A 17,622-nucleotide genomic window follows, 5' to 3' on the forward strand; every position below is an offset into this window, starting at 1 on the left:
CAGCACATACATAAAGACGTCCAAAATGTAGCTTTTCTGCTGTCAAACTGACATTTCTCCATGGGTGCCTGCTGTCAGCCTGTCACTTCTGTGGGTTTTGTTTTGCGATATTTCGATCGGACACGAATTACGTAAGGTTATTTTGTATTTAAATCAAATCAAAATGTCTTTCTTTTTAAAACGCACCATCGGTGCGGGGCTGGGCCTGGGGCGCGTCGTTTTAAATAACGCCAAAGCGCCGGCCGTGCAAACTGTAGCGTGGAAGAGCGAAACCGCTGCTCCTCAAGTGGAGACTCGGCCAACATACGCAAAGCTGGATCCCCTGCAGAAGTCGCAGCTGATAGACTTCGGTAAATACGTGGCGGAGTGCCTGCCGAAGTACGTGCAGAAGGTGCAGATCACGGCGGGCAACGAATTGGAAGTTCTGATTCCTCCAGAGGGTGTGATACCCGTGCTGACGTTCCTGAAGGACCACCACACCGCGCAGTTCGTGTCACTGGTGGACATCGCGGGCGTGGACATCCCGGCGCACCCGCAGCGGTTCGAGGTGGTGTACAACCTGCTGTCGCTGCGCTACAACTCGCGCATCCGCGTCAAGACCTACTGCGACGAGCTGACGCCCGTGGACTCGGCCTGCGAGGTCTTCAAGGCCGCCAACTGGTACGAGCGCGAGATCTGGGACATGTACGGTGTATTCTTCGCCAACCACCCCGACCTTAGGAGGATACTCACTGATTACGGCTTTGAAGGCCATCCCTTCAGAAAGGACTTCCCTCTCAGTGGCTATGTGGAGGTGCGTTATGACGATGAACAGAAGAGAGTGGTGGTTGAGCCCCTAGAGTTGGCCCAGGAGTTCCGCAGGTTTGAGCTGGAGGCCCCGTGGGAGCAGTTCCCTAATTTCCGAGGCAACCCTGCTTCTGAAGAGGTCACTAACCCCTCTGAGGCACCCAAGAAAGAATAAATCAATAAGTTATATCTATTAGAATATTATACTCTGTAAATAAACAGTTGTCTTATTAATCTGTAGTTGATACCCCTTTCCAATAATGATTTTGATCAAATATAATTAAATAAATAGTATGCCATGAAAACTATTTTATTGAGTTTAGAACTCTAAAAATCGTAGATTATGCTGTGCAATAGCACAGCTGCACTTGTACACTTACCAAAAATACACATTAACCTGTTAGTAAAAAAAAACGTGAATTCAAACCTGATTGCAAAAGTACAAAAACCTAATCTTATAGAGTGATCTTTTCTGAGACCATTGCCCTATAAAGGGTTAAAGGCCTTTACAAGCAAATGAGTTGAGGTCCTCACCTAATAACACACCACCTCACCTCACCTGTGCAACAAGTTCACTGCAAGCCTGCAATGTATTATATTTGAAGAATCTTAGTTTGCAGCACATTTGTGGAGATCTTGTTAGATCACGCAGCAAACTCCTTATAACCTGCCTTGCTTTCTAGTTCTACTATCGGGGGAAAATGAGACCAAAAATGTTTACAAACATACTTTATTTCTTAGAACTTAACATAAGTACAGTCAACAACACATCTGTGAATACAGACACACCTTTATGTACAGGCAATAAAGTTCTGTATACATATTTTTGGCACTTTGTCTGTATTCAGTTGTGTTGTTGACTGTACATACATTCTAAAATTCTCATGAAACTATAAAAACGTAAGGGATGTTTTGCACTTTCCAGTATTCCTCAATTATATGTATTATACACCGTGTTTCACTTAACACTAAAAACCTGAAAACAGTTTGTTCAGAATCGATTGAGCTATATCTTGATGGGGGTAATATTTTTATTTAAATTAGTATTATTAGTTATTTTTTACATGCCCATTCTATTGTACTCGTAATACAACATTGTGTATATCGCATTGCTAGAGGTTGTTTACCTTTTTTCAGTATTTAGGGGTATTAATACTGGCCGGTTACTTGGACGATTATTTTTTCCGCTACTAGTTTGACGTTGTTTGTCAGTTTAATCTTAATGTTTATCATAAGTCATAACAAATTGAACTCGTACCTAATTACAACCTTGTCATTTTGAATATTGAGTTTATTTGCTTACTGCGATTACCTGTCCAATTTGAAGTTTACTGTGACAAAGCTTTAAAGTGTTTTACAGTGACATCTTAGCTGTCTATTGGTAAACCTTATGTCGTTGCAGTAACGTACACAAATAAATAGTCTTATGGTTTATGATGGTAGTTAGCAATTATTTCATTGAGTGTAGAGCTAAAAGTCAAGTAGATCTGTACAGAAAATTAAAAATTCAATTAAAAAAAAAGTAACGATCAGATTAAAAGATAGTCTCTACTACTCTACTCTAGATGAGTTTAAAAAAATAAAAATCAGTTGGGGTGTCTGAGGTTTTGAGTGATACCGGAAACACCGTGTATGTAAAAGACAATAAAATGCGAAAGATAATGATAATCGCACTTTGCCACCCCATGTACTTTAATTGTGGCTGGAGTTAGGCTGGCTAGACCTCTAGCCGGCAAACACAGCATGCACAATTTTCTTTCTAAGTGCGTTTTCACATTATCCGATCCGATATCGGATGTCGGAAGGATTTCAATAGAAAAAATCCAAGATGGCGCCTGTAATGTATGGGATATCGGTCCGACATCCGATATCGGATCGGATAATGTGAAAACGCACTAAGGAGCTCGTGAGAGCATAAGGTCTACCGGCGATACCGGTAGCGCTTGAAGTGGAACCACAGCTGGAAGATGTTGTTGTGGAAGTGGCAGCGGAAGCCGCGCTTGTACGAGTACTCCCACTCGCGGTTCACGATCTTGAAGGCGATGTCCTCGTACGGCGGGCCGGCGCGGAACCGCAGCACCGCGAACTCGGGGTTGTCCGCGCACGGTTTCTGGAACACACATTCAGACTCAATACACGGGTACACACAGAGCTAGCGATGGAAACGCACGCGTTGCCTCGTCCGAGGCAATTTTCCATTGGCTGTTTGCCACACAAAAGCAACCAACTAGGTCCAAAATTAAGTGGAATACAAGCCTACAATCTGATAGCTAATGTAAAATCATCCAACTACAGTTCAAAAGCAACCAACTAGGTCCAAAATTAAGTGGAATATCTTTGTTTAGATGCATTACCTACGTATAAAAATGGCATAAATAAAAGAAATCAAACAGTTAATTTTGGATTTGTCTTAATTACGTGTTGAATGGTGTGGTCCTAAACAGTCGGTTTTTTACACAAGTGATATACACAGTAATATTAACGGGTAAAATTAAATAGTTAAAAATAGTTCTAACAACGTCCGAAACGTAACAAAGTTTTGTTACATTGAAACTAAACCTACCAGAGAGAAGTCCGGGGTGGCCTTGGGGTCGATGAGGTCCGGGTAGAAGATGTTGAACTTGTAGCCCTGCACGATCTTGGGGGGCGGGTTGTCCATGTCGTAGTGGGTCTGGTTGTACTTGTTCCACTCGAAGCCGGTGTGCACGCGGTTGAAGTAGCGCGGCTTGCGCGGCCGGTACTTGTCCGGCCACAGCGCGGGCACGGGCAGGGCTTCGCTTCTGCAGAAAAAACAATACATTGAATAAAGGTAATATTGTAGAAATAGAAAAGTAGGGTATACCTAGCCGGTAAGAGCGTGCGACTTTCAATGTGGAGGTCGCGGGTTCGAAGTATTCGAACCCCAGCTCGAACCAATGAGTTTTTCGGAACTTATGTGCGAAATGTCATTTGATATTTGCCAGTCGCTTTTCGGTGAAGGAAAACATCGTGAGGAAACCGGACTAATCCCAATAAGGCCTAGTTACCTTTTGGGTCGGCGGTGGCTTTCGTAAAACTAGTGTCTACGCCAAATCTTGGGATTATTTGTCACAGCGGACTCCGGGCTCCCATGAGCCGGGTCCACACAGAGCGAGGTAATGTGCTCACGTGACAAGTCCAATGTAGTCATGTCTCGCTCGAGGCAGGTCACTCGCACATATCGCCTCGACCGAGGCACGTTTACATAACACGATCGCCGCGCTAGGATATCGCCTCGCGACGCGACGTGTCTCGCTGTGGCTCAAAACCTGTAGTATATAAGCAGGTTCAACTAGTGTGTACATGTAAATACCTGTCTAGAGCGGCCTCCACGCTGAACTGCGCCTCGTCGGTGCCCATGCCTCGTCGTGCCTCCCGCTCGAACACGGCGGCGGCGCCGTCCGCAGCCGCCGCCGCCGCCCGCCGGCGCGCAGTGCTCGTGCGCCCGCTGCGCGTTGGCGGCGTGCGCTCGCGTCCTGTTCGACAAAATACTATCAGCCTGTATTCCAGATTAATAAATACCAAGCAAAAGTACCGACCTCAAATTTTCTTAGATTTCAAGTATGATGTCCACAATTAGCCCGTCCGCACCGGTGGCGTGGCGTGAAAATTTGATATGTAAAGCCGGAGGGGTTTTCGGGAACCGTTTTGTATAGACTTCTAAAGAAACTGGACAATTTTAGGGAACCCGTGGGGAATCGAGTTGTATCGACGCTCCGCCACTGGACTCCACACGGAGCGAGACAATGTGGACATGCCTCGGCTGAGGCAGGTTGATCGGCCGGGCGACACGCGCTCATGCCTCGGCCGAGGCACATAGCGCGCATTCTGTGTGGACCCGGCTATGGACTTACCTGAGGTACTGCAGTCGCTGCTCGTCTATGTCCGCGTCTGTAGTCAGGGTCCCCGGTTCCAACACCCGCGGAGACAACGGCGCGGGGGAGTATCTCCCGGCCCGGTATAACGCTATGCAGGCCGCCTCGGACTCGGAGTCCGGTTCCGACTCGCCGCCGGATCCGGACCCGGACGCCTCCGCTTCCGCCTCCGGCGGTGCCTCCGTGCGTGCCTGCGCTTTGGGGCTTGTAGATCTGAAAAAAAATGGCAATATTAAATAATAATAAAAATTTATAGCGGTTCCTAAAGTAGGCCGTGCCTCTGCCTATATTTTGTTTTGATAATGACAGGCATAGAGTCCATAAGTATTACTACTATACAGTTATTTTCTTTTATTTGTTAGGAAAACTTACCGCTAAAGTTACAATAAGACTTATAACATAGAAACAATGAGCCAATAACAAGTTTCCACAGATAGAAACTGAGCAAAGGGCACATGCATGTAAAATTACAGAACATTTTGAAGTATATTTGAAGATTAATAATTGAAAATAAAGTTTTTAATACTAAAACACTTATTAAATACAAGAAGTGGTTCATTATATGTCAGGACGAAACTTCTAAGAGCCATCTATTCTGAAAAACGTCGTACGATACACATGCGAAAAGGAAATTCGTAACTCGTGTCGATTTAAAACACTCCCTTCGGTCGTGTCCGCTTGCTCGTTTCGAACCTCCTTTTTTCGCACTTGTATGGTAATATTGGTAATGTACTGTTATTTACCCAGTAGGCTGCGGATTTTCATCAGGTCTCGACTCGGGCTCAGGCTTGGCGGCGACTCCTTGCTCCTGCTTCAGTAATTGCAGCTTCCGGCGCAGGTTGTTCTGGTGCCGGTCCCGCAAGCGAGCGCGGGCCATGTGCGCTGTGAAACATTCCCTCTGTTACTATATTTGTCAGCTACCTGCACAGCTACACAGAGCGTGGCCAATAGCCGGGTCACATCGAGCGAGGCAGGTTGCTCGGCCGAGCAAAACGCACTCATTGCCTCGGTCGAGGCACGTTTGCCTAGCGATGTGCCTCGCTCTGTGTGGACCCAGCTAATATCCAGCATAAAGGTGCCTCCAGGGCTACCTGCCTTGGCCAAGGAACATCCATTGGAAAAGTTTTTCTCGAGTTTTAGATTTCGTAGCCGGTATTTTTTTTTTGTTCCATACAAACTTTTGATCCTTGATAGGAATGGGATCATTTGGCATCAAAAAAAAGTTTGTGAAAAATGACCTTTTTCTCGCACCCTGTTTTTTTTTTAATCTGTAAACGCCAACTTTCATAAATTTAAAATCAACGGAAGGCAGAAATCATCTTCTAAGACCATTTTTGAGTGGCAGCACGGGATCTGATAGCTGCCTTTACTGACCCGTTAACAAAATACACCCTGTCATCATGATTTAAAAATAGCAAATGATATCTTGACAATTATCTACCTTTGAGTTGGCTGAGCAAGCTCTCCCAGTATCCGACGTCGATGTTGTCTGCGCGGGCGCTGATCTTCTGCTCGATCTGCGACTGCAGTGCTTCTAGTTGCGCGCCGGTCTTGCCTTTGAAGATCTACAACACAAAATTATATTCCACAATAATATCTGACTGCCACTTACCAATTTGGTAAAAATTGTTTATGAACATTAACTTTAAACTTTAATCAGTCGAATTATAGCGAAATATTTAAAACTGTTGGATTTGCCTGCTGTACAAGGAGCGACTCGCCCCGCACGAAATTGCTGCGCAAATCAACTCGCAGCAAAGATTGTGTATACTTAACTCGGCCCCACCCATTGCCTCGGGCGAGGCAAGTCCTCCTTGCTGCAGTCAAGCTTGCTTGGCTTGCAATCTCCTCGCGAGGCGGCATGCTCTGGGTGGACGCCATGGGTGGGTTACCTGTGTGACGTTTACAGTGACGCTCTGGTGCACGGTGACACGCTCAAAACATGTATACTAGACTCGGCTTCCTTGCCTCGGGCGAGGCAAGTCCTCCTTGCTGCAGTCAAGATTGCTTGGCTTGCAATCTCCTCGTGAGGCGGCATGCTCTGGGTGGACGCCATGGGTGGGTTACCTGTGTGACGTCTACAGCGACGCTCTGGTGCACGGTGACACGCTCAAAACGTGTATACTAGACTCAGCTTCCTTGCCTCGGGCGAGGCAAGTCCTCCTTGCTGCAGTCACAGTATAATAAAGAGTACTATCGTACAGTATGGCCACTCCCGCTCCCCGCTGAAAGTGCCACCCACCCCCTCTCGGTTACCTCACAGTTACCGCCTGTCAAAAATGCGAACAATCGACCTGTCATATTTCACTCATACAAGCTTAGTACGCGTTCACCTACACGAGCTTAGATTGTGTGCTAGGAAGGCACCTCTTTCATATATTTGACGGCCAGTGTCCGAGGTGTGCTGCAGTCAAGCTTGCTTGGCTTGCAATCTCCTCAGGAGGCGGCATGCTCTGGGTGGGCGCCATGGGTGGGTTACCTGTGTGACGTCTACAGCGACGCTCTGGTGCACGGTGACACGCTCAAAACGTGTATACTTGACTCAGCTTCCTTGCCTCGGGCGAGGCAAGTCCACCGACCAAGCTTGCAGGGCGCGGCAATTTCCTCGCAAAGCGGCTCGTTTTGTGTGGGATTGCCTTTTGATTGGTGAGTTACCTGTGTGACGTCCTCGGCGACGCTCTGGTGGACGGTGTCGCGGTGCACCGCCTCGTGCGGCTCGGGCGCCGCTCTCCGCAGCTTCGCTAACTCGTCCTGATAAACAAAACAGTAAAATTAACATACAATAAGTTACTTCAGTTTGTTATAAAGTGAAATTTCCTCTCATGGGCAACTATTTTTTGTATAAATTGCCCAGTAAGTTTTATTTTGGACAATTATAGCTCTCGTCATTTGAATCCTGAGATAAGAAAATGTTGATACATATTTTGGGTTAAAAGAAAATAAAAGAAATACAAGATGAAATAAAAACGACCGTTCAAACTTTGCATAGCGACTTTTGAGGTCATAGTGAACTATTTTTACTATGGGACTTGGGACCAATCGTGAAAAAAAATATGGCTATTTCATATACATTTCGGCTGTCGTCATGAAGCTGTTTTCTATCGAATAACCCAATGTTCCATAATAAAAATTGTTCATTATTACCTCAAAAGTCACAGTTCTAGTTCAAAAGTCCTTTTTATTTCACCGTATATAATTAGTATTACCTGCACAATGGTCTCCACATCCTTCCAGTACCGTTGGTTCTGCTCGTGCTCCAGCGACTTGTAGACCGCGATGTCGGCCAGCAGGTCCTCCAGGTCGGGCGCCTGCAGCCCGTTGAGGTAGGTGTAGGGCTCGTGCATCTCCAGCGCGTCCACGCACTGCTCCGAGCCCACGTACCACGCCAGCAGGTCGATCGGCTTCGCTGTCCACACATATAACAATATTACATTTGTAGGCAAAGTCACACATAAGTTGCCTCGCGAGGACATTGCCGTGGGAAGCAAGCAGCGCTGTGGAGATGTGCGTAGCTAAAATCTATGCGTCGCGTTCGTAAGCCAGCGTTCCCACTTAAGCGTCGCGTGTCTCGAGGCGCGCAACGGACGTCCGCGCCACGCCACCTGAGTGTAATTCAAAAAACGTCTCCTCAGTACATTTTGTATAGGAAGGACGTAAGACGCGCCGCTTGGCGGCGCGGCGCGCGCCACGCCGCCGCCCCGCCACCTGGGGCGCGTCTTATGTCCTTCCTATACAAAATGTACTGAGGAGACGTTTTTTGAATTACACTCAGGTGGCATGGCGCGGACGTCCGTTGCGCGCCCCGAGACACGCGACGCTCTGATGTGGCCGGTCCCTTAAGTTTGGATGAAGGGTTTAATTCGAGCCAAGTATAACGCGTAATTTTATCTTCATTTATTCATGTTGATAGCGTAAATTTGTAGATATCATAATTTGCTTTGAGTGTAATTTTCATTGTATTTCTGATAAAATACCTAAATGTACTTGTACAATAATCGGGATCCCTTTCTTTCCCATAAACTTATTGTTCATAATTTCGTTAGTCAGAAGTTGTTATTAAATATATTTTGTGGTCATAAATATCACTTGTTATAATTTTTGTTACGAATAACGTTTAATGGTTCTAACAATAACAAACCATAATATTGGATATCATAATCTCAAAAGTCATAAAGTTGATGAGTATAAAATTGAAAAGTATAACAATAATTATTCAGAAATATTATTAAGTATATATTTTGAAGCCCTACTGATTGTTCTGCATATAGATTTAATGTCTAAAATTCCTAAAGTATATTTCATAATCAATTAATCTAATCACACAGAAAATTTTTATACATAGAATATTATTTATGACTTCAAAACAAAAATTAACCCAATTCCTCAGGTAGGTAATAAGTTTATTTCCTTCAACATTATGGATTTGTACAACTATGGACTTTGATTATTATGGCTAATAAATTTTATGACTAACAATAATTATGACTTTCAAAAATCGGAACTACAATTTCTGAAGTTTAATTTTATGACTAGTGATAATATGACTAAGAAAAATTATGACGGAAAACGTTATGGATAGTAAAAATCGGACTTAAAAAATTATGGGAACCAATAGAGACCCACAATAATCTTATCGGGTGCGCCAAAGTTCATATAAAATTGTTATATAGATTATTGGTAGTCCGAAAATGTTTCTCATACAATTTTACATTATAACGATCATTATTTATAACAATTTTATGTTAATAACTATCGTAACTTCGAATGACTTATGTTCATAATGTCATTCATCATAAATACGTTTTATACTAATGTTTATGTTTATATACTTATTGATCATAACGATTGCGAGTAATATAATTTATCGTTATATTATTGTTAACAGAACAGACATCACATGTGACAGTCCAGTTAGGTGCGACGACGAGCGTAGCGAGGAGGAGCGTGTTAGGTTGACCGTGAGCGAACCAGAAACGAATTTTTAATGTAAATTGTATATGACACTGTAAAAGCTTCAAGCGCGCTTCTATAAATGGCACAAGTTTTTCATAGAACTTCCCCAAATTTTTTTAAATAATTTTATGATGAATGATTTTCTTAAACACAAAATTATGAATGTTATTAAATATTTGTATAGAATTTATGATTAAAAATTTTCAACTAAATGATTATTATGAACAGTGATAGTAGTACTATTGGTAATAATGAAACAAAATTATGATAAGTAAAATTATGAGAAATGATCATTCGGAGCACAAATCGGTATAAACAATAATTTTACAACAAATAATTTTATATGAGCCAATATGGACCCAATCTTATCACGTCCGTCTCGGATACGGATCTCCGAGCGCAGCCTAGTCTGCTGCAGGTGGAAGGCGTCTTCTTGCACAGAATATATAATAGTACAAGTACAGAAGGCTCACTCCTTTGATATTCACAAAATTTCGCCATTCTAAATTCTTACCTACATTAAGACTCCTTATTCCTTAGAGCGCTCATCAATTTCACGAAACGGCCATCGATAGATGGCGTTGGCGCTCGGTACGCGAGCACCTGCAACTCAACGCGCGTTTCAACGCCGACACAAATAATCTTGATAGTTTTGAATTAAATTGGTAATAACATAATTTTCAATTTTATACGGGGAATTTCCTGTTCATGGTATGGTAGTAGTAAATAAGGTGTATGAATGTAGTAAAAGTATAGTAGTCTACATATACATATATAAATACAGGTTTCCTAATTGATTGATTCAACAACCAACACCGCTGAGCCGAAACTACGAAAGCTAGAAAGTCGAAATTTGTATAGATTGCATTAACAAAATTTCGAAGAGATAAGAATCGATTATGAAAATTTACACCCCTAGTAGAGGGAAAAAGGGGGTGAAAGTTTGTATCGGGATCAATTTGTTTTTTTTTTATTAGGAAAATTTTAGTTAGGAACTTGAAATTAGAGAATAGTTTAATAGTGATTTCTGTTTTTTTATTGAATGTATATGCATACTGATTGGTCCCATTTTTATCAGAACCCAGTTCCAGCGAACTCCTCAAGTCTGAAAGGCATACATATAGCGATTTTTGTGTTTTTATATGAATAGCATGCATTTACGTACGGAACAATGACATTTGGTGCAGTGGAACTGTTGATGATGGTCAGACCGGAACTCCCTAAATCTAAACGGCACAGTTATAGTGACTTTCATATTTTTATAAGAACAGCATGCACTTACGTCCAGAATAGTGACATTTGGTGCAGTGGAACTGCTCATGATGTTGTGTCACTTTTTAACCATCGCCTCAAATCTCTCAAGGAAGGACGGTTCTCAATTAAATAAATAAATAAATAAATAAATAAATATTGGGGACACCTTACACAGACCAACTTAGCCCCAAACTAAGCATAGCTTGTACTATGGGTGCTAAGCGACGATATACATACTTAGATAAATACATACTTATATACATAGAAAACATCCATGACTCAGGAACAAATATCTGTGCTCATCACACAAATAAATTCGTCTGTTTTTTTTTGTTTGTTCCTCGATATCTCCGTCGTTACTGGACCGATTTAAAAAATTTAATAATTAAAGCATTAAAAGCAGTTTTAAAAAATACCTACACATTTCTACATGTACTCTGCCTACCCCTTTATGGGATACAGGCGTGATTGTATGTATTATTTGTACATAATCCAACATTCGCAAGTAGCTTTCATCAGAACCCAAAAGGCGGCGGTTTTTTTTTCTTAAAAATTATTAAACGTTTGTTTTATGGGATAGGAGGCAAACGAGCAGACAAGTTGCCTGATGGTAAGCGATCACTGCCGGCTATGGACACCCGAAGCACCAGAAGTGTTGGTGCGTTGCCGGCCTTTAAGATGGATGTACGTTCTTTTCTTGAAGGTTTGAAGGTCGCATCGGTCCGGAAATACCGCTGGCAACAATTCATTCCACAGTTTAACTGTGCATGACGTGACCTGTGCAAAACATTGCGTCTTAGAAACATTTGAAAGGGTGAAAATCAAATTATGTACATGTTCGTTCTAAAAGTAGCTGATCAAACATCGTCGGTTTGTAAAGCCTGCGGTTAAATTTTTGCTCCTTCCTTACTATACATATTTTATTTAGAGGGTTTTGAGATTTAGGTAATAAAACAACGCTTCATTAGGTTTAATAGCATTATGTAAAGTATAATGTCAATGTAAGTGCAAGCAGTCTTATGAATAGAATAGCAGTTCTGTTGACCACCTCCTGACTCCATCATGAGACCTTGGACCTCATCTAGTTTGATGGTGCTCGTCGGCCCAAATCTAATGAGCCCAAACATGATGGGGTTATAATGAGGAGAATAGCAGTTCTGTTGACCACCTCCTGACTCCATCATGAGACCTTGGACTTCGTCTAGATCGATGGTGCTCGTCAGCCCAAATCTAATGAGCCCAAACATGATGGGGTTATGATGAGGAGAATAGCAGTTCTGTTGACCACCTCCTGACTCCATCATGAGACCTTGGACCTCATCTAGTTCGATGGTGCTCGTCAGCCCAAATCTAATGAGCCCGAACATGATGGGGTTATGATGAGGAGAATAGCAGTTCTGTTGGCCACCTCCTGACCCCGTCATGAGACCTTGGACCTCATCTAGTTCGATGGTGCTCGTCAGCCCAAATCTAATGAGCCCAAATATGATGGGGTTATGATGAGGAGAATAGCAGTTCTGTTGACCACCTCCTGACTCCATCATGAGACCTTGGACCTCATCTAGATCGATGGTGCTCATCAGCCCAAATCTAATGAGCCCAAACATGGTGGAGTTATGATAAGTAGAATAGCAGTTCTGTTGAACATCTCCTGCCTGACTCCATCATCATGAGAACCAGAACCTCATCCTGGTCCCAAAATATAATAATAATTCAAACTCTCAACAAACTTCACGTATAACTTAAAATCCAAAATCATATGAAAAGCATGTCGAATGCTAAAATTGCATAAGGTGTAAGTGTAAAAAGGATCAAGATTTGTTTAGTCGCAGTTTACGGCACTTCTCGGAACTATCGCGCTGCTTACGAAAGCTAGGTGCGCCGGACGATCAAACGCAGGTCCGTTGTCTTCGAGCGCTCGGCGCAGACTGAGCGGGCTCGCGTTAGCACAGTGTCTTTTATTCGAATTTTAGGTGTTTTAAAAAGGTATGTCTTATATGTATGATTTTTTTTTTATAGGTCAATAAGAAGTTCTAGTTTAGGATAATATTATTTAAGAGTTACAAAAAATGCAGGAATCGCAGGAAAAATACATAATGTAAACCTCTTTTTATCGAAAAAATGGGGAGGATACGGAAGGTTATTTATCCACCATTTCAAGCCTCTTAACAAACGGACCGCACGCGAGCAGCCGACATTGAATTTTATTGCGCCGCGCGAAGGTCGTCACCACTGAATGGGTCGCGAACTCGCGGCCGCCGACATGTACTTGTAGTGCGGCGATAGAATCGCGGATGAGCCGCCCCTGCTTCTTGCCGCGCCCACGAGTCAAACTGAGCTGTTGCTGCCTCGCGAGGCACTCGCTCTAATCGACACTACTCTAGAATAATCTTACCACGTCCATCTCGGATGCGGATCTGCGAGCGCAGCCTAGCCTGCTGCAGGTGGAAGGCGTCTTCTTGCCGCGCCCACGAGTCGAACTGCGCTGCCTCGCGCGCTCGCGCCGCCGCCGCAGTTTCTGCCTCCCGGGCGGCACGTTCTGCCTCGCGCTCTAATCGCCGCTGCTTTACCTACAGGACAAATATGTGGATGAGTAAACCCCTCTCTATGTGATAAGCAGAGGGCGGAATTACTCATGGATCAAACGTCAATAGAGTTGGAACGTAAAATTTTATCGGAAATTATCAGTATATATTGTTGAGTTGTTTTCGACGTAAGTAAGACAAGGATACTTCTTTATCCATTTGGTGGCTGTTTTTCGTCTTGGATTAACCATTTTTTTCAAACGTGAATTAGTTGCAAAAGGACTAGTGACAGAAATGGTAATTAAATGTCATTCAATTTACTTTTAATCTAATCAAAGAGATCAAAATCAAATGGTCGACTAGCTAATCAAAGAGGTTAATGTTAAAGTCAGAAATGTAAAAGGTGACTGAATTTATCGATAGCTGAATATGTCGATAAAATTTAACATTCCAACTCTATTGACGTTTGATTTTTGCCATGAGCAATTCCGCCCTCTGGTGATAAGATGTCCTGGCAAGATTCCCACTAGTTTATTGAACTTGGCAACTTCTGACATGGAAATGGAGAGATTTTCTTATGATGATGAGTTACAAGATTCAAGAAGAAATATTGAATGGTTTAATTAATAAAATTAAAGGATGAAGTAAAAATAAATTTATTATTATCATACATCGGGGTTTTGGGAGCAGGAATGATTTACACTAGCCCAAAAACAAAGAAAACGATAAACAACAGACGTTACTTTAACATTTCTAGGTACATTTGAAGCCAGCTACATAGTTTAATCTATATTTCAGTAACTCAAGTTACTATAAACAGAGTTATAAATATACGATATCGTTCCCGCTCCGTATGATTATTATTGAGCCTGTCATGTCCCACTGCTGGGCAAAGGCCTCCCCTCGCTTCTTCCACTCTTGAAATAAAATCAGTAAGTAAAAATAAAAACATTTTTATTTCAATTACTTCATATTACTCTCAAAAAAATTTCAAATAAACCAGTTCACACAGAAATATTCAATGTTACGAGTAGACATACCTTTTCCAGCTCAATCTTATTCTCCAGCTGCTTCTGTCGGTTCATAGCGTCCAGCTCGTCTCGGCTGACCGCCTTCACGCCCTCTTTAGCCAGCTTCTTGGTCCACACGAACGAGTGTGTGAGCGCCGAGTCCCCGAACGGGTTGTCCTGGTTGGTGTAGCACTGGTACTCGTTGTCCCAGCCCATGCGCTCGCGGCGCTTGCGCTCTTTTTCTTGCTTTTCTTTAAGACGGCGAGCTCTGTGTATGAGGTTTATACGGTTTTAGGAACTTCAAATAATGGTTGCAATCCATCTTATGGAATGGCTCTATTTCCTAGTTACTGATATAAAGTGTGTTATAAAAATCGACAAAAAGAAATTAACTGTTGCATTTAGCAAGCAGACAAATATGGTATATTGTCACTACTTTTAAAAAATCTCGTATCTCACGCTGCTTCTCAAAGTTAAAACGCAGTAATTCTATATGTATTCCATACACACTTACGTCACTTACTACAATTTTCTTTTCATTGACAGACGAAGATACAAGTTTTTTTAAAAGTAGTGACAATATGCAAAGTTGCAGACAACCCGAAAATAGTATTTCACCACCAAAAGCAATATTAAAACTAGTACTTAAAGTATTTTTACAAGTTAACCCAAAAATAAGGAAAATACATGTACCTAATAATTGTGATACAAAATTTACCATTTATATGAAAACACGTTCATCATGATTTAATTTTCATCCATTTATTTTTTAATTTCACACAATGCGTAACTGCGTGAATGCGTGACTGTCCTGGCGCCTTAGAGTGAGGAGACCCGACCCCAAATAACGGGACCAGGGTTGGACAAAGAAGAAGAAGCCACAATGCGTAATTTGTTTTTCCTACTCAAAATCACGAGCCCTTTCTATCTAGGAAAAAAACCGGAGACAAAAAAGTGGTCACAAAATTTTCTATTATTTTGCGTAGGTACTTTCCACTTTGTAACCGCTGTAAAAAGTGTTTGAAAAATGGCCACGAAGTGGAAAAATTATGTTTGGGACGCTTTTTTTACCTAGTAGGATCGAAAGGGCTCGTGATTCTGAGTAGGAAAAACATTAAATTTACCTCTTTTACAAAAAAGTTTTTGAATCTATTTTCGCGAAAATGCCAATTTACAATAAACAATAACAAAAACAAAACAATTTTTCGTACAAAAAATAATAATTTGTCTTTTTTTAGGTTACTAAGTTTGTAGGTCAAATGGGGTATCGTGAGAAAGAGCTCAAATTGCACATTATTATCAAAACTATTTCTTATAATTTTTTGTGGAAGAGAAAAAAAAAGAATTTTGAAGAAAAATGTTAAAAAATACCGTTCTCCCTTCGCCCCCCCTTATCTCCGAAGTTTACCAACGGAAAATTGTGAAAATTTTACGAAACATATTATTGGCTTTATGCTAAATATTACAGGAAAAATTAAACCGAGTGTGTATCTTGGAAACTGTTTTTTTAATTGACAAAAAACTTTTCAATTTCAACTTTTAATTTTACCACCCTTGCATATACATATTATACTTCCATATCATATTTCAAAATTATACGAGAATTTACCTAAAACATTATCTTTCAAATAAAGTAAAAACTGTCGAAATCATTTAACATTATAAAGAATTATCCCTGAAAAACCATCGTACAATACAGGTCGCGTAAATTAGTTAGAGAACTCACCGAAAAATGGCACTTATACTTCTAGCCAAGTCATTTGTTAAACCTCTTTAAAGCTATCTGTCAAATGTACTTTGGCGAATCTTTATGAAATAAAATCTGTCAGTCATTAAAAGTCATGTTGTAAATAAAATACGTGTTTCCTTTCAAAATATAATTAATCTTAATAAATAGAGTAAACATGGTCCTTCGAACCGGATAGTTAAAATTAGTGAATAATAAAGTGGTGAAACAGTGCACGGTAATCATACTTACGTAATTTAGAGACAATTTTCAAAATTCACATCGATCATGTCGACGGCCGAAAAACTTATCAGTCTTATTTCTCTTCAACAAGACAGCTTGGAAATAATAGAAAAAGCACACGCAAATTTTAAAAAGTCGCCTAAGGAACGAATTACTTTTGGTTATGTACAGGGGCGACTGGAAACGTTGGAAAATAATTATAAGGAGTTTAAAACCATACATCAAAAGTTAGTTACGGCCGACGTTTCAAAGGAAGACAAAACCAAAGTATCCTATTTTATCATCATGATGCATGCAACTGCATACCTATTAAGAATATCGGAAGTTTTTTTATTATGTCGACAAAATTCAAAGAGGTAATCACGGTCTATATCCCGGTCAATATGTCTAACTCTAATGATAATGACCGTGAATCATTAAAAACTCTTATTTGTGTAATTATCAAAACAATTTACACACACATACAACAATAGTCTTATGATGTTTAATTAAACAGTCAGAGAAATGATGACTTGAACAAATAAACATAACACTAGATCTAAAATACTAGATTTAATATTTTACCGTTTCTCCTCAGGAGTCTCATTAGCCTTCTGCGACTCCTTCTGTTTCTTCCTCTCCTCCTTGAGCCGCAGGCGCTCCGCCTCGAGCCGCTGCAGCAGCCGCAGCTCCTCGTCCGTGTCGCTGCTGCTCGACGAGCTGCTACTCCTCTTCTTCTTCTTCTTTTTCTTCTTACTTTTCTTGTGTTTACTCTTCTCTCTACTGGGTGATCTGTGTTTGGACGGCGCGGGCGACCGTGACCGAGACCGCGCTTTGTGGTCTTTCCGCGAGCGATGGCGCTCTACAGAGCGGCTGCGTGAACGCTCACGGCGTCTACTCACTTCGTGCCTTGAAGACCTGCAGGAATAACAACGTTGAATTGCAATTAGTAGTCAACACAAGCATGTGAATTATTTTACGTTGTAGTACTTACATTTTTAATTATTATTGATCCTTATGCCTCCTAATACATTTGGACTATTATGTTACCATTTAACAGTGCCCTTTCAGAATGATAAAGCGTACATTTGAGATTTTTTGGAAAATGAAACGCAGAATACAACAGCAACTGCAAGGCAACTGCCAAGTGTCACTGTCAACGTCACCTTGACATTTTTTATTTTTAATATTTCGTGAGCTATGAGTTTTGCCGCTGATATGTAAATCACCGAACAGTTTTATTAGTATTTTAA

The 17,622-nt window shown here is 41.5% G+C and overlaps 2 protein-coding genes across 2 annotated transcripts; one reads left to right on the forward strand and one right to left on the reverse strand.

Annotated features, from left to right (window-relative positions):
• Window positions 1-75: 75 nt before the first annotated feature.
• LOC125234417 (NADH dehydrogenase [ubiquinone] iron-sulfur protein 3, mitochondrial) lies at window positions 76-1,007 on the forward strand. The gene has a single exon (XM_048140648.1). The coding sequence runs from the start codon at window positions 164-166 to the stop codon at window positions 959-961; it is 798 nt and encodes a 265-aa protein (XP_047996605.1). The 5' UTR covers window positions 76-163; the 3' UTR covers window positions 962-1,007.
• Window positions 1,008-2,681: 1,674 nt separating this feature from the next.
• On the reverse strand, window positions 2,682-17,510 carry LOC125234871 (cactin). The gene is made up of 13 exons (XM_048141292.1): window positions 17,364-17,510; window positions 16,955-17,287; window positions 14,452-14,689; window positions 13,282-13,456; window positions 7,886-8,085; window positions 7,335-7,430; window positions 6,121-6,244; window positions 5,423-5,561; window positions 4,659-4,892; window positions 4,118-4,280; window positions 3,934-4,073; window positions 3,350-3,566; window positions 2,682-2,896 (listed from the first exon to the last, which is right to left on the reverse strand). Coding segments are annotated over exons 1-13 (2,250 nt in total). The 5' UTR covers window positions 17,366-17,510; the 3' UTR covers window positions 2,682-2,707.
• Between the last annotated feature and the right edge of the window lie 112 nt (window positions 17,511-17,622).

This window comes from Leguminivora glycinivorella, chromosome 16 (genome assembly GCF_023078275.1).
Source record: "Leguminivora glycinivorella isolate SPB_JAAS2020 chromosome 16, LegGlyc_1.1, whole genome shotgun sequence".
NCBI classification, from domain to species: domain Eukaryota; kingdom Metazoa; phylum Arthropoda; class Insecta; order Lepidoptera; family Tortricidae; genus Leguminivora; species Leguminivora glycinivorella.

Bases quoted from the DNA above. Each gene is read 5' to 3' on its own strand.
- LOC125234417 (XM_048140648.1), top strand. From the start codon at position 164: ATGTCTTTCTTTTTAAAACGCACCATCGGTGCGGGGCTGGGCCTGGGG.
- LOC125234871 (XM_048141292.1), bottom strand. The intron at 5,562-6,120 runs GTAGATAATTGT...AATGTTTCACAG, and splicing joins CTTGCTCAGCCAACTCAAAG to CGCACATGGCCCGCGCTCGC. The intron at 4,893-5,422 runs GTAAATAACAGT...ATTTTTTTTCAG, and splicing joins GAAAATCCGCAGCCTACTGG to ATCTACAAGCCCCAAAGCGC.